The 16,795-nt window shown below is 36.0% G+C and overlaps 1 protein-coding gene across 2 annotated transcripts; it reads left to right on the top strand.

Annotated features, from left to right (window-relative positions):
* Positions 1 to 1,841: 1,841 nt before the first annotated feature.
* LOC109699047 (uncharacterized) lies at positions 1,842 to 15,172 on the top strand. Of its 2 annotated transcripts, XM_074069793.1 has the most exons (3): positions 1,842 to 1,959; positions 5,114 to 5,278; positions 10,931 to 15,172. In XM_074069793.1, exons 1-3 carry the CDS (start codon positions 1,903 to 1,905, stop codon positions 11,714 to 11,716), a joined length of 1,008 nt encoding a protein of 335 aa, XP_073925894.1. In that variant the 5' UTR covers positions 1,842 to 1,902; the 3' UTR covers positions 11,717 to 15,172. The 2 variants fall into 2 exon arrangements, 1 of the variants encoding a protein (XP_073925894.1); XR_012447026.1 differs by lacking the exons at positions 1,842 to 1,959; positions 10,931 to 15,172 and adding an exon at positions 3,423 to 3,603 and having other exon boundaries at positions 5,114 to 5,253.
* Positions 15,173 to 16,795: the final 1,623 nt, after the last annotated feature.

Genomic DNA, 16,795 nt, shown 5'->3' with positions numbered 1-16,795 from the left:
TTACTAATTTTTAAAAGTCAAAAGTTAAATCTTCCAAACAAACTGAGTTTTATAACTTCTTGGTCATTAGAGATTGTGAGCCTGAGACTCTGGTGGCAAATTGATTTTTCATTTTTCATGCCATTGCTATGATGTGCAAATGCCCTGAAAAGGAATAGAGTTTTATACCATTGTTCCAGATTAAATGTCTCTGTAGACTAAAATTGTAGTAACACTTTAATGAAAATATAGCTTATCATGTATCATTTTAGGTAACTATATAATTTTGGTTTTCAAAGTTTATTTAAAAGTCAAGTTTTATATGACTGATACACTGAACTCATGACTATCCCTATACCCAATGGCCGTATGATAGTTATCGTGGCTATGTTTCAACATAAGTCATCATATTTTTGTTTTTCAATTTTTTATTGTAGTAAAATACACATATCATAAAATTTACTGTCTTAACCAAATTTAAGTGTACAGTTCAGTGGCATTAAGTTCATTCATAATTTTGTTCAACCATCACTATCATTCATCTCTAGTACCTTTCATCCTTTGTACCCATTAACCAATAATTCATCATTACCCTTTTCTCTTAGTCCCTGGCAACCATCATTCTGCTTTCTGTCTTTATGGATCTGACTACCTGCAGGATCTCATATAATTCTGGAATCCTACAGTATTTGTCTTTCTGTGACTGGCTTGTTTTACTTAGTGTAATGGTCTCAAAGTTCATCCACATTATAGCAAGTCACCATGCTTTCATTGCTTATTAAGACAAACCCTACCTAACTTTTCAATTTTTCTCCAGTTTTCCATGTTCCTTATGTTCTCAGGCTTGAGGCTGTATCACTTCAGTTGATCTGATAAGAATCGTTTAAGCTGAAGATGTTAAATACATTCACAAGATACATTTAAATGGAACACATTTTTAAAAAAGAAATTTAGAATCCAAAAATATCATACAAGAAGGATAAGGGTGTGGTCTTTCTTGTTTGTAACTAAAATTTTTTTACTAGTAAAAAAACATAGTCTACTTATAAACTCAGTATTCTTACCTATTGAGTGAATAATCCAATAAGAATTTTAATACTTTTTCAATTTAGGACAAACTAGATTTCTTAACAGCAAAAACAGTAAAATATCTCCCTAAAGGGTTTCAATATTCCATCACTCCTTTGGCATTAATTCCCAGAGAACTGTTTCTAATAAATTTTAATGTGTATAAATTACCTGAGCAAGTGACCAAGTAAAATTCCAGATATCAAGAGAGGAACTGAAAAGGCGAAGTATTCCAAAGTTGCTTAAGAGATGGTGTCAACAGGGAAAAGAATGAAAGACACTCGTGCTTGAGAAGAAAGAAAACAATGACAAACTTCTACATTAGTTTTCCCCTCTTGGGTTTGTCCTAAAATAGAAGGTAGGTAACTGAAAGACAGGACCAAGGAGAAGAGAAGAATAATTACTCAATGGAATATGGAGCAAACAGGGGGGATCAGGGATAAAGGAGAATGGTGGAGGGGGTGAATTCAATTATGATACATTTGATACATTATAAGAACCTTTGTAAATGCCACAATGTACCCCTGCCCAGCAAATAAAAAAAGTAAAAAAAAAATTATTCAAGATGTTCAGAGTTTCTGTCTAGAGAGTTGCTGTGAGGGTAGTCACAATAACTCTCAGAAGCAGTACTGATCTTGTGTCTTTCTGTAATTAACACTTCATTTCCTCCTTCAAGGTGGATCCTAGTTTAGTAAATAATTATGCAATATTTAGTTTAATCCACACTTGCATGTATGCATCATAGTGATTTTCCAGAAGTTGTCTTAATTATTTCTCATGGTTGCAGATATAAAGGGCAATGGAAAAATTGAAAGATATTTTTGGCTTTAAGTTTGTTATATTAGCAACTCAAGAATGGACAGAAAGCATGGGAAATACGTAGTGAATGTGGAACCCTCTAGAAACCAGCCAGTGAGTATCACTTCTCTCTTTACTTAGAGTCTCATTTTCAGCATTTAAAAGCTAGTTAAACTTTTTACTACTATGTAGTCAAGGTCATAGTTATACATTCTTCTCCAGAAAAAGAAGAGAAGACCTGTGTGAGATTTGCTCCTCCAAGTTTCCTGATGTATCTTACTATACTATAATTTAGACATTTAAAATATTTATATTTAGATATAAATCATTAGGAATGTTTCTATGACTATATGACATACAAATAAATCCATTTAACTTTCTATATTCACTATTATGTAAATAAAATGCTTCAATGGCATGATTGGCATATTATGGTTTTATAATTTGATGCTTAGGTTTTTATATCTATAATTTCTAGACCTATTAGGACTCAGATTTCTAAATATGCTAGAAAATCAGATATTAATCTTAGATACTGTGTTTAGACTTAAGAAAGAAACCTTCTAAAACACTTGCTTCATGTAAAAATATAAATTTGTCTACTTTTTAAAAATGATTTTAAATCAAGAGCTGTCTTCACTCTAGAGTTTTCACAAGTGCTTACGTGTGTCTGTTTCTAGCAGACTAAATCATCTTTGGTATCAGAACAAAGAAAGGAATGGTTTTGAAAATTAAAATGCTAAGTTAAAATTCATTGCCTAAAGAGTGAATAAAAAGTGCGTGAAGAAATATTTATCTTTGCCATGCAGAGCTGTGGCAATTAGCCTGCACTAATCACTTAGGAGATAAACCAGAGAAGAAAGTCCTGTTTCTCAATCAGTGTTAGTCAAATAAAAGAATCCCAAGGGAAAGCCTAGCTCACCAAAAGAAAAAGTTTGCACTCCTGAGAGTGTTCTCTTTTCCTCTTCTGAATATGATATTCTGTATTTGAATCTTCAAGATGTCCAAATACTCAAACAGAAAAAAATATTGCCCTTAGTATTTACCAGCTTGATAGTTTTCCTACAGAGCAACAATGTTGAAGATGTTTATAAATATTATCGCAAGTTGTTTTTTTTTAACAGAAGATACCTGGATAGCTGACTGTATATTTCGGATTATTAAACATATTTAAACATAGTTATAAAATATTTTTCTCTTAAGACCAAATTCAATAATGGAATTAAAAATTGTTGGAAAGTCATAAACAGAGAGTAAGTTTTGATGTTTTGCTTTTTTTGTGCTAGAGATACAAGAGATTTTAACTTACAAAGTTAGGGTAGGGGAAGAACCTTCAGAATTTTCCTTTGGAAAATGCAGTTCATTCACTTCAGTTGCCTCCAGCTATTATTAGCTAATGCCAATTATCTGACTAAACATGAACCACATTTTCCACCTGTTGCAATTTTGTAGCGACTCCACCTATACAAACAGCCAGAGCAATTTAACACAGTAAAATTATCACTTAGGCTGCAATATCACTACAAAGCTAGGCGCAGATCTTGGGTCTCCACCCTTAGTGGAGACCCACCCATCATCTTCTTTGAAAAGGCTAGCATTCCAACAGGGCCAGAAAATTCTGGTAAGCTAGCCTAGTGAGTAACTTTTTCTTTATTTGTAATGTATTAAAATGTCCAAGCTCATCAGCCATAGGCAAGCTAAATATTACCAAGGCAACGGAATCAGCACTTAGGAAAATAAGCAAGGGCGTTAATGTAGGTAAGTCCAAACTTTCCTTAAATGTGCCTACTGAAAAACAGGGGGAGGGAGGTTGTTAAATGTTTTCATTAAAACACAGAGCTGATTATTTCTTTGATATTACAGAAAAATCTCACTTAACTAATTATTTTCTGCCAAGAGTATTTCATCTATATTTAATAAAAATTGTATTTTTTGTATTTTAACAGTAGTTCCTAATGGATCAATGTCAAATTCTAATTTGACAGTTTTTGTTTGTTTTAGTTTAAGTTTTAATTGAACTCACTGGTTGGTTGACTATCAACTTCTATTTAGTAATGGGTTATTAAATCAACATGATCCAAGATAATTATTAGTAGAAGCAATAGTGATAAAAACACGAATGTCACTAATAACAATAATGGTAGTTAACATTTATTGAGGACACACTGTGTGCTAGACATAGCGTTATACATTTGCAGGTATTTACTCATTAATCATTGTAGCAAATGTACAAGTGGATAATCTTTTGAAGAGGAACAAGGCTGGTGAAGATGCTTTTGGCTCATGGCAAGAAAATAAACATTATTTCCCATGAAAGGAAAAGCCCCATATAGTTCTACATTATTTTTGAGATATAACAAAACTTTTGTATAAGATTCATAGGCTTACTCTGTCCTTATTGTAACTTTATTTTGTTTCCTACCCCCCCTTTAAAACGTCTTTTCCCCAAGGTCTTTCCCACAGAACTAATTTTCAATCCTTACTTTTCTTTCTTCTCAGTATTTTATAATTATTCCAGATATTATTAATTATATACAAATCCTCTTTATTTTCCTGTTAATAAATACTTTCTTTGAAAGTAGGAATTTTGTTGTTGTGAAGTGTTTTCACATTGGTATATGTCCAAAAGGAGCATGGCAAATACATATCATAAACTCTACAAATGATTTGTCCCTGACATGGTATCACAAATTCCACTGGATAGAGCATGGCGAAAATTGGGTGAAGGAGTCACTTTGAGAATTTTTCATGAGTACAGTGAAGGATAAGCTATACCAGGTGTAGTGTGTTAATGTGTATACCATATCAATATACTATACATAGTGTAGTATAATGGAAAGCACAGTGACCTTAATCCCGGAAGGTCGGGGCTCCAGCGCTTGCTATTGTGTTGTGATGACAAGTCACTTCAAGTCTTTTTGCTTCAATATTCTCATTTCCAAAGTGACCTGAGCAGGCTATACCTGATTAGCTGCAAGGACTTTTTATAGCTCCCCCATTCTATTCTTCATAGAAGAACATCTGTTCTAACTACAGCAACTTGCAACATAAGGATATTCAATGCATTCATGTAGTATGATAAAGAAGAGGGGATGATATACATACTCAGCTGGAACACTGGTAATTTATAAAAATTAGTTAAATGTAACATAATGATGTATTTATAGATTATTATAGGCATTTTGGTTTCAGAGTAAGACATTTATTTCTTTTAAAGTCACACTATTTTTGACAGAAGAGTTTAATTTTAGATGCTTCATCTCTGCAGCCATGCACGTGTCCAAATGACCAAGAGGTCCACAGTTCCACAGGCTGGTGTCCACCTTCACATGACATACCTGGCCATGTTTCCTCCAACTTGTCTGGAGTCTGGGTGAGCCCAGGAATCCTTGCCCAATCAGGATGCCCACAGCCAGAATCATCCAACACACAGGTAATGTCTGCTATAGTCGGTTGCTCTGGGTTAGCATGTGTTGTGTGTAGGGATGCACATGGTATGTTTTTTCCTAGGAAATGTAGTTAATTACTTACTTGTCTGCATTCATGATATGATTTGCTGTATTCTCTGTACATTTACAAGTCACTGTGAAGCAGTTCCTGGGAAGGATATGATTTGATAGTCTCTGTTTTCAGAGAACTAATGTTCTTATCTGGAACTCAAATATTCATAATACACAGAGAACGTATGTGAAAATTAAAGGAATAAATTAAGGTCCAAATGTATGGTTGAGGAGTGGGTGGAGTAGCAAACATGCTGGCTATAAAATATAGTATTTAATTCAGTATAAAGACTTTGATGGGAAACTATCATATTTAAACCTGCATGCATCCTATTCTTTTGGTGATTGCCTTATTTTCTTATACTGTTGCAACTTCTGAACCTGTGTGTTGCACTTTATTTAGCTGTCTTGGTTCTGACCTCCAATGCATGTGATTGTGACCTAGAAGCCTAACTGTTCTCTGGAGCTTCTGCATTAATTTTGAGGGCCGGATTCAGCTCTGCGTAGTTCATGGCCTCATGTCAACTTGACTGAATTAATTTCACCTCATGACTGTATCTCTCATTCTTCATCCCATGTATACAAACTTGACCTTGACTATAAATTACTAATTTCACTTTGCAGTTGGGTTGTGTTCCCCAGCCTCTGAAGTCCTTCCCTGTATCTGATTAATCTTACTCTAGATGCTCAGAAGAAAAATCTGAGCTTCATTTTTTGATTCTAGATTAAAAAAATATCAAGTACTTATATTATTTCTGGGTCAATGTGAAAGGATGAATAAGTCTGATAGAATTAATCTTTGCAGAGGTTAAGCCATATCAATCATAGAATTGAAAGTGATCTTAGATAACATCTAGCTTGGTGGTTCTTAATCTTGACTGCATATTGGAGTCACCTGAGGATGGTTTAAGACTTATTAATGTCTGAGCTGCAATTTAGAACAATTAAACCAGAAATTCTGGGGGTGGACCCCATGCAACAATAGTTTTTAAAAGCTGCTTAGGTGAATCTGATGTGTTACCAGTGATGACAATGACTGACCTAGGCTCATTCCATCATTGACTAATTAAGGAAAGAAAGGTGAAGGAGAGTAAAGAGATTAGCCAGATTTCACAGTTTTTGCCAAAAGGGGTCAATGCAGGAGGGCTTGGGTTTCCTATAATCTTGTTACATGACAATTTCTTTCCCTAAAATGCTTTTCAAAAATTAATTTTTTATGGGCAGATGTCCATAAACATTATTGCCACTTCCCTTTTTTAAGCCTCTTACTGATTTCAGTGAAGGTAGTAAATAAGATGCTATTTGCCTTCAGGCTAACTTGGTCTTAGTGGTTCCTATGTCCTTGGCCCTTGTCCTGTTCTTGCTGTTTTGATGCTGCCACCTTTTTCATGAAAGCTTGGCCTTCCAACAAAGTCTATGCTCCATTTTTTCTAATATTTAAGATGTACTCTATTCTGCTTGAAAGCTATGAGTTTTATATTCTACTCTTTGAAGGTCTTGCTCTCATCCTGGGATAAAAAAATAACCTTTTGGACTTATAACCTATAGTGACTTTGTGTATGTTATTTAATATTTGCAACAACAATTTGAGAGATATTTCTATCCCTGTATTTCAAGACAAAGAGACTTGAAGACCAGAGAAGATAAGGGAATTTTTAAAGACTTCATAGCTCTGAAATTTCAATACAATCTCTCTTATTAAAGACTATACATTTCTACAATGCCATATTGCCTGCATAAGAATAGTAACAACAAATCTTTGCTAAAGAACTTTGTAATTAAAAATCCAGTTCAGTTTTGTTAATCCCACAAATTATAGGTCATTCCTATCACTGATTGATAAATGATAATATGGGAACTCAAAGAAGGTTAGCCATTTGCCTAAGCAGAATGTAGATTCCAACACAAGGTTTCTAATCCCATATCTCATATTTATTCTTTTTTTTTTTTTTTTTGCAGCACTGGGGTTTGAACTCAGGGACTCACGCTTGCTAGGCAGGCGCTCTACCGCTAGAGCCACTCCACCAGCCCTCATATTTATTCTTTTAAATGTACAGGCAAATAATCCAGCCTATGATAAAGATAAGAAGAAAATGAACAGGGCTTTGGTTTATCTAGCTGAAACATAAGTGATCAGAAAGCTTTTGGGAGCTTTTTTCAATTTTGCAGTTTTGGGTGTTAAGCCATACTAGGTAGGTCCTAGGCAGCCACCTACCTACTGAATATTAGGAGGTTATAAAAGGTTATTACTGGGAGTTAATTCATCACCTAGTGATTAATATTAATATTCCTTAAAGGATTGGATATTCTAAGAACAATTATGAAAACTGTCATAGTGTATCACTACTTACCTGGTAACATAATCACTGTCCAATACTTAGGTATTAGTGAGAAAATAGGTGACATTGGACACTGTGGTGAGTTGAAGGTGAGCCATGTGGCATTATGGGTGGAGGATGGAGGATAGAAAAGGAACTGTGAGCTGACAGAACTGTTTGCGAACAGTCATATTTTATAAGTAAGCATGGAATTTTAAAGAAGCTGAGTAGAGGCCAGTGTGGTCCATAGCCATCACACAAATACATAGCAAAGAAAAAGGAATCTTGGAGTAGAGTGGTATGAGCAGAGATGGAGAAAAAAATCAATTGATTTTTAGGATATACTTAGCAGACAAAGTTAACAGGGCTTGGTAATGGATGGGGAGATTTTAAGGATGACTTGCTTGGTCCAGGTTATGGAATGGAATGAATGGGGGGGTGACACTTAGTAACGTGTGGGAGAAATTAAAGTTTCACTTAGAAGATCATGATTTTGTTTGTGGACATGGTGAGTTTGGGACATCTTTGAGATCTAAGCTGTAAGAACCCAAAGGTTAGAGGTGAGGGCCGGACTGGAGATGAACACAAGAGTCATTTCGTTAAACCTATAGGAATGATGACACAGCTGGAGAACACATAGAGTGGCCATATCTAGCCCACCTCCTGCTTTTGGAGATAAAGTTCTATTGAAATATAACTGTGTTCACCTCTCTTCTCACTGCATAGACAGTGGCTCTTTTCACAATAGAGGCAGCTTGGCTTAACAGCAACAGAAATCAAAGACTCCCAAAGCTGAAACTGTTTACAGAAAATAGACCAAAAGAAAAAAGAGATAAGTACCTGAAAATGTTAATAATAAACACTGAAAATGAATAATGAGCCTTCAAAAGAAACTTAGAAGAAAATTCTGGGTAGTGAGGAGGAAATCAATGAAAATGGAATATCACAAAAGTGTAAAAAAGAGATGGTTCGGCTGGACATGATGGCTCACTCCTGTAACTCCAGCTATTTGGGAGGTGGAGGTCATGGTTCAAGTGCAGCCTGAACAACAGTTAGTCAGACCCCATCTCAACCAAGAAAAAGCTGGGTGTGGTGGCACACATCTGTCATCCCAGCTACAGAAGCATAAATGGGAGGATCATGGTGCAGACTGGTCTGAAATAAAGGGAAGACTCTATTTAAAAAAATAATTAAAGCAAAAAAGGGCTTGTAGAGCATCTGCCTAGCAAGAACAAGGCCCTGAGTTCAAACTCCAGTACCACCAAAATAAAAGAAAGAGATGGTTCAAAGAGAGAACAAGTCGTCTCCTGTGGGAATTGTTGCAAAGGACTTAAGTAAGAAGAGGGCTCAGACAAGTCAGTTAGATATCAGTGAAGACTGATGTCAGTGGAGACTTTTTCAGTGGCATGATAGGACCTGATGTCAGACTGGATTGGGTTGAAGAATGTGCAAATGGAGGTATTACAGTTAGCCAACTCTCAAGAAGTTTTGTTTTACAGAGAAACAGTAGCTAGAGGGGGATTTGAAACAAAAGGAGTTTTTTTTTGTGTGTAAAATGGGTGAGATTGGAACGTTATTGTAGGAAAGGTGACATGTTGCATCCAAGAGAAAGGGCCCTTAAAAGACTAAAGGCAGAGCAGACAGGATGGCAACCAAAAGACAAGATGGGGTATCTGCTTCTCACAGCAGTAGGATTGGCTTCTCTAGCATCAATCAAGAATGATGAAAAGGCGAATTCCAGGTGGATTTGGAAGTTAGTGGACGTTGGAAGCATTTTCATTTGCTGGTTTTGAGTTTGCCAATGGAATAGGAAGGAGGTGAAGTCATTTTGTAGGCATAAGGAGGACCATTTGTGCAAAAGGATTGATGGGTGGAGATTATAGGTTTGAGGAGAGAAAAGAAAGGTTGAGGAAGTATTTAAAAATTGAGGGATTATCTTAATCCAAGACATACAGTAGGATGGGAGAGCAAGACAGAAAATGCATTTGAGGTGGTAATCACACATTGGTATTGATTCTGATCTGTCCAGAACTTTCCCCAACAGTGAAGCTGCTCCAGAGAAGGTCCAGCGAAAGAAGACAGTCACTTATTGCTAGTTAGAGAAGATGAGAAGGAAGTGCAAGAGATTTTAGGGAATTGACAAAGGTATTATTAAAGTAATAAGTGGATAAAGAGGGATGTGAGGGTGTGAACTTGTTTTAAGTACACTGTACCCATGTATGGAATTATCACAACAAAACCCCCTCGTATTACTAATGTGTGTCAATTCAAAAATTTAATAAAACTACTAAAATAGATTCTTTACTAAAAGAAAAAAGAAGAGGAATGTAAGCAAAATGCAGGCTGCTGAACCAAAGATTTTGATCAAACTAAAGAAAGGTCATTATGGATGCCTTGGACAAACAAGCTGGAAGAAGAGGGCATGGTGGTTGGAGGACAGAATTCTTGAGGAAGTGACATTGGAAGTAGAACAGTTTGGGATAGTGACAACATCAAGTAGAGGCAAGTGTGTGAAAGAGTTTACCATTTAAAGTCTTTTTCAGGGACAAGCATGGTGTTATATGCCTGTAAACCCAGCTACTCAGGAGATGGAGATAGAAGATTGAGATTCAAGGCCAGCCTGGGCAAAAGTTAGGGAGATTCTATCTGAAAAACAAACTAAAAGTAAAAGAATTGGAGCCACGGCTCAAATTTGTCTAGCAATCACAAGACCTGTGTTTAAACCCCAGCAACGCCAAACAAAACAAATGTATTTTTCTGCTCACATAAAAAGACACAGAGTAATGACGAGGGAAGAGAAATAATTGGAGCATAGGAGATTTTAAGGCAGTGAAAAGAACCTGTATGAAACTGTGTGTACAACACCAAGAGTGCACCCTACTGTAAGCTCTGGACGCTGGATGACTCAACTGTGACAAATGTTCCACTCTAGTTGGGGATGCAGCTGATGGGGGAGCTGTGAGATTATAGTGCATATGGGATATCTCTGTATCTTCCCCTTAGTATTGCTGTGGATTTAAATCGGTCATAAAATCTATTAGAAAGGACAAAAACATAGGAAAATAGAATGACAGATACTGGCAAATTATTTTTCCTCATGTTAGAGAAACCATGACATTACTTCCACTTTGGTTTTTAAGCCTAAACATCAGGGATACCTAGTGATTCAAAGAATGCTAATACTATAAATTATAAGTAATATGAAAGAGATGATAAGTCATAAGCATTTTTTGTCTTTATTGCTGACATTTTAATTCACACTCATAGGTGAAGCGGAATTGCTGCAATGACTGGTCTCTGTGGAAAGTCTTCCTGGCTTGTCTCTTAGCCTGTGTGATAACAACAGCAATTGGTGTACTCATATTAAGTCTGGTGAATCGTAATGGAAGCAATTCCTCCATTGTTATCCAGCTGCTTCCAAACAATGGACAATCTACAGTTACTGTACCTGTAACAACCTCTACTACTGCTAACCCTGCACTGACTACCACTTCATCAGAATCTACAACCAGTTCAACATCCACAGAAACCACAGCCACCACGATTATTTCAACTCAACCTGAAACCACAATAGCCACCAGCACAACTTCAACTGAACCCACAAGTACAACAGTTTCAACAGAATTTTCAACCACAGTCACATCTGCTGAAACTATAGCCACGACCATCACATCGACTCTACCTGGAACCACAACAGCCACCAGTACTTCTGTCGAACCCACTAGTGCAACCACTTCAACAGAATCTACAACCACAGCTACATCTGCTGAAACTACAGCCACAACCATCACATCGACTCTACCTGAAACCACAACAGCCACCAGCACAACTTCAATTGAACCCACAAGTACGACAGTTTCAACAGAATCTTCAACCACTACAACGTCTGCTGAAACTACAGCCACGACCATCACATCGACTCTACCTGGAACCACAACAGCCACCAGCACAACTTCAACTGAATCTACAAGAACCACTTCAACAGAATCTACAACCACTACAACGTCTGCTGAAACTACAGCCATGACAGGCACAACCATCGTGTCAACTTAACCTATATCCACAACAGTCATGACTTCAAGTGAAACTACAGCAGCCAGCCCTGCCACAAAATCTACGACTGCTGCAACTACCACTCAAACTACCCCTTAACTACCCAGAACCATCACCTTCATTGAATCTGCATCTCCAGCTCCTCAACTCAGCTTACAACAACAGTGATTTTCAGCACTTGTAGTTGAGCCACAGTATTTCAATAGACTCTATAACGGTGACAACTTCAGTAACATCAAATACTGCTACAATTTGAACTTAGCTGATATCCCTCATACCATCTTTTCACTGAAACCCCAAACCATGTTCACTTCAACTGATTCTTTAAGCACTTCCATCTAACCTACAACTACTATAACTTTTACTGTCCTTCAATAGCTCATCACAAATGCCACCGTTACCACTTAAAGCCGAATAGAACTACTGTCAATCATCAAAATTATTTCTTCTATATCAAGTTAAACTTTCATTATAACCACCATAAATTAACCTATAACTATCTCCACACTGACTTTTCCCTAACACTGAAACTGTAGCTACTTCTAAGGTAGCTGAATCTATCTCGTTGACATTACTACATCATACCTATGGCAATTACCATGATGCCCCTTGAAGAACAATAATTTGGACCTTCAAATTGTCACAAAATTACCACTTAGGATTTCTAAAAGTATTAAAACTTTATACAAATGAAACTTTAAACTACAAGAATCTGATCCTGGTTCTATAATCCAAAATAATATAATTTCATATAGGAGAAGTGATCCAATGTGTTTATTTAGGGAATCATTAAGACATTTTATATAAACCTTATAATAAAACTAGCAATTTAGAATTTAGCATGTATTGCATTCCTCTATACACAAACTGCATGCTTAATGAACAGAAATTTTATATGCAGAAGGTTTAAGCATATGTATGTAGAAAAGTGTTAGAATTTTGCTGGGCACTGGTGGCTCACCCCTGTAATCCTAGCTACTCAGGAGGCAGAGATCAAGAGGATTGTGGTTCAAAGCCAGCCCAGGCAAATAGTTCACTAGACCCTATCTTGAATATACACATCACAAAAAAGGACTGGCAGAGTGGCTCAAGGAGAAGACCCTGAGTTCAAGCCCCAGTACCTCCCCAAGAAAAGAAAAGAAAAATGGTAGAACTTGTAAAAATTATTTCCTCTGTGGTGAAGTTTATTATGTTTCTTCAGTTTTTCTGTATACTATATTTTAATTGCCCATAATCAATAGTATTCTTTTTACACTAGTATTACAGAAAGTGCTTTTGGCTTTTTGAATTTATATTTCAAAATTAAATAACTGATTTTCTGCAATCTTGTAAGCCACTCAATTAAATGACATTTCTTGAGAATGACAAGGTGATTCTCAACTTTGTGTGACAGCACTGAAAATGTACAGAGAAAAAATGTCAATGCAGATTGAGTAGCAAACTCATTAATTAAAAATCTTAATTTTTAATTCTTCATAGTTCTGGAAGAATTAAATTACAATTGCTGATAACCCAGACTCACCAAATCAGGATCTTTAGATTGAAACTAATAACCTATAACATAACAAAACTTCATAAATGTTTACAATGTCCTGGAAGGTTTAGTTTGAGACTCTTAGATCCCAAAATCATATTCTAATAATGACAATAGTTAGAGTGATAAAAATTATAATAAGAAATCCTAAAAATGTGAATCATGTTCCAAGTATATAAGAAAAAATCATAGATCTAGCTATGATACTATGAACAGAAATTTACATAATCGAATGTATATATGATCAGAAGGGAATGTTTGTAAATTGTAAAGAAATACTTTTAAGAAAAAATTTAAATTTAAGTTTCTATTCAAATTTTCATTATTTAATTTGTTGAAATTGGACCTAAGGGTGCACTCATTAGTAGTTTGATTAGCTGAGTTATTTTAATTATATGTGCTTAGAAATAATGACATTTTAGTAATTGCATTAATTTGGGTCATTCATAATACACATTGACTTCTCCTTCCCTCCTGGCTGGTTTTTGTTTTTGTTATTTTGAGTTTTCAGTGATAGTCTCACTACATAGCTCTTCCTGCTTCATCTGCACAGTGCTGGGCTGGCAGACGCACACAACTTGCCTGACACCTCCTTGGTCTTTTGATTAAGAGTATTTTAAGAGACCTTTTTTTTTGGCAGTACTGAGGGTTGAACTCAGATCCTTGAATTTGCTAAGCCAGTCTACCTTTTAAGCCATGCCCCAACCCTTTTGTGCTTTAGTTATTTTTGAGAGATAGTCTTGCTTTATGTCCAACCTGGCTGGACTGTGATTCTCTTGATTTCTGCCTTCTGAGTATCTAAGATTATAGGCATGAGCCACCACACCTGGCCTTGAGATATTTAAAACCTTGCTGATTGGAGAGTTCAGTTTCTGATTTGGTGTTACCATTTTTAATTCTTTCACAGCTCTGTTCATAACCAGAATGATAAATAATCTAAAGTTTACTCATAACTCTAAATAAAAACATGCACAACATATTTAATAAAGAATGAAAAATTTCCTTGGTCTATGATATAATTGATAATTAAGAAATATACATTGAGCCAGGTGTGGTGGCTGACATATGTAAACCAAGCTATTTAGGAGGTGGAGATTGGGAGCATCACAGTTTGAGGCCAGCCCTGGCAAAAGTGAGTGAGACCCCCATCTCAATAAACAAGCCAGGCATAGTGATTTGTACTTGTTATCCCAACTACCAGGGGAGTCATAGGAAGGAGGATTGGGATCCAGGTTGTCCTAGGGCAAAATGCAAGACTTATCCTAAAAATAACATGAAAGCAAAAGGCTGGGTGTGTTGCTCAAGTGGTAATGCACTTACCTTGCATACATACGTAAAGCCCTGAGTTCAAATCTCAGTACCACCACCACACACACACACACACACACAAAAGGAAAGAAATACACATCAATAAATGGCAAGTAACTTCTACTATAACTTGAATTACATAATAGTGTACTTGACTATTTTCTTAATGCTCAAATTTTTCATAAATCTGGACTTCATAATTTCTTATAGTGCACATTAAAGACTTTGACTTGAATGTGTGATGGTAGGAATACTTTACATCAAATTCTCTCAACCTGGATTCTATCCGTGGACATTTTGGGTCTGATAATTCTGGGGGAAACTGTTGTGTACACTGTGCCATGTTTGGTATCATCTTTGTGATACTCGTCGAGTGTGTGTTGCACCTGCCCTCTGTTGTGATATAACTAAAAATGTCTCAAGACATTGCTAAGTGTGCTGGCTGAAATACATGGTTGTAATTACAGAGATATAAAATTTTAGTGAACTTACAGGCTTTCTAATAGTGAGAGCTATCCAGAGTGAATGAGTGAAACCTAGAGAATTAGCTCACTCCATTTGTGAACCTAAATAGATTTCACAATGAACATGCTGACCTCCAGATTCTGTTGCAATGTGAAGTCTTGAGTGATTTTTCTTCTGTTTGTTTTTGAGAATGGATTTCCATGGAACAGACTATCCACTAAGTAATTGGTAAGCTCATCGTTGTAGGTAGACACAGAGTGGAAGCAAAAGACTCATTTTTCTAGTTCCATCTTTATCATTAGAAGGGCTATGCTAGTTAAATAGTAGGGTTTTACTTTTCTCATCTATAAAATAAAAAGATGAGAATCGATCACCTCTGAAACTCCTTGCAGCTTTTCTTTGGGAGATTGAATCCATCAGATTAAATGGAGGTTGGGATGGGGAAGCAGTACTAATACCAGGGACCTTCTCCAGTCCTAGACTCAGTCTTGGTCACTCAGGAGCAGGGAGGTAAGTAACAGGCATATATGACACCAATGTCCTTGCCAATGTTGGTATTAAGTTTACACTGTCTTCACAACATGAGTTGGAGTAGGTTGCTTCTTTTCCTATTCCTTGAAAGAGTTTGTAGAAGATTAGCATTTTTATTTCTTAAGTGTTTGGTAGAATTTACTGGTGAAGCCATCTGATTCTGGAGGTTTTTGCAGGAAAGTTCTAGCCATGGCTCATTTTTAAAATAGAAATAAGTTTACTTTTTATATTTCTAGGTTTACAAATATGATTATGTTCCGATGAAATTTTGGCCCAGTTTTGAGCAGTAGCCTATCCACATTGGATGAACCCTTCTTGTTTTCTTTCAAAGAAGCTTTTGATTTTAGTGTACTTTTAGATTTTAGAGAACAGTTGAAATGATAGGACAGAGAGTTCCCATGTATTCCAACCCAGTTTCATTTTTTCCTAATGTTATCACCTCATATTACTATGATACATTTTTCAAAACTCAAAAGCTAACAGGGTACATGACTATTCTTTACACTGAACACTTTCTACAATTTTGCCAATTATTCCATTAGCGTCTTTTTTCTGCTCCAGGGTCCAAACTAGGTGACCACACTGCATTTAATCATAATTTCCCTTTAATGTCATTTGGGTGCTATACTTCTCAGTCTTTCTTTATTGGTCATGAACTCGACAGTCAAGAAATAGTCAGTTATGTGTAGAATGCCCATTAATGTCATTAGTTTGGTATATTTGCTCACCGTAGGCTAAGGTTGTGAATTCTTGGGGAGAATGTCATGGATGTGGAGTGCCTTTCTCATCACACATTATACTGGAGGTATGTGCTCTCCCCATGACACCACTGGTTTTGTTAACTTCAATCACTTGGCTAAGGTAGTGTTTATCATGCTCCCCACTGAAAACTATCCACTTTCTTATTTTTATTCTGTATTGTTTAGAAGCAAGTCACTAAGTACAGCTCAGTGTCAAGTTTGGAGTAAGCATTAATCTTTTTTCTAGATTATAATTGAGAGACCTCAATTATGCTAAGGAAAATGATTTCTTGCCTATGAAATTCCTAATATCATTAAGAAAATTTTTTACTTTTAATGTTGTATACCATGGCACATATGTTTTACAAGATAATTAAAACATTTTGTCATCTTAATCATTATTTCTGAAATATGATTAATATAACACTATTTAAATCAATGTTTTAGAAACAACCCAACCCAGTCAGAACTTTAGAATTGTATGAAAGCAGTATAGCTTTA

Source organism: Castor canadensis, chromosome 4 (genome assembly GCF_047511655.1).
Source record: "Castor canadensis chromosome 4, mCasCan1.hap1v2, whole genome shotgun sequence".
Taxonomy (NCBI): domain Eukaryota; kingdom Metazoa; phylum Chordata; class Mammalia; order Rodentia; family Castoridae; genus Castor; species Castor canadensis.
This window is presented reverse-complemented; position numbering and strand designations above follow the sequence as displayed.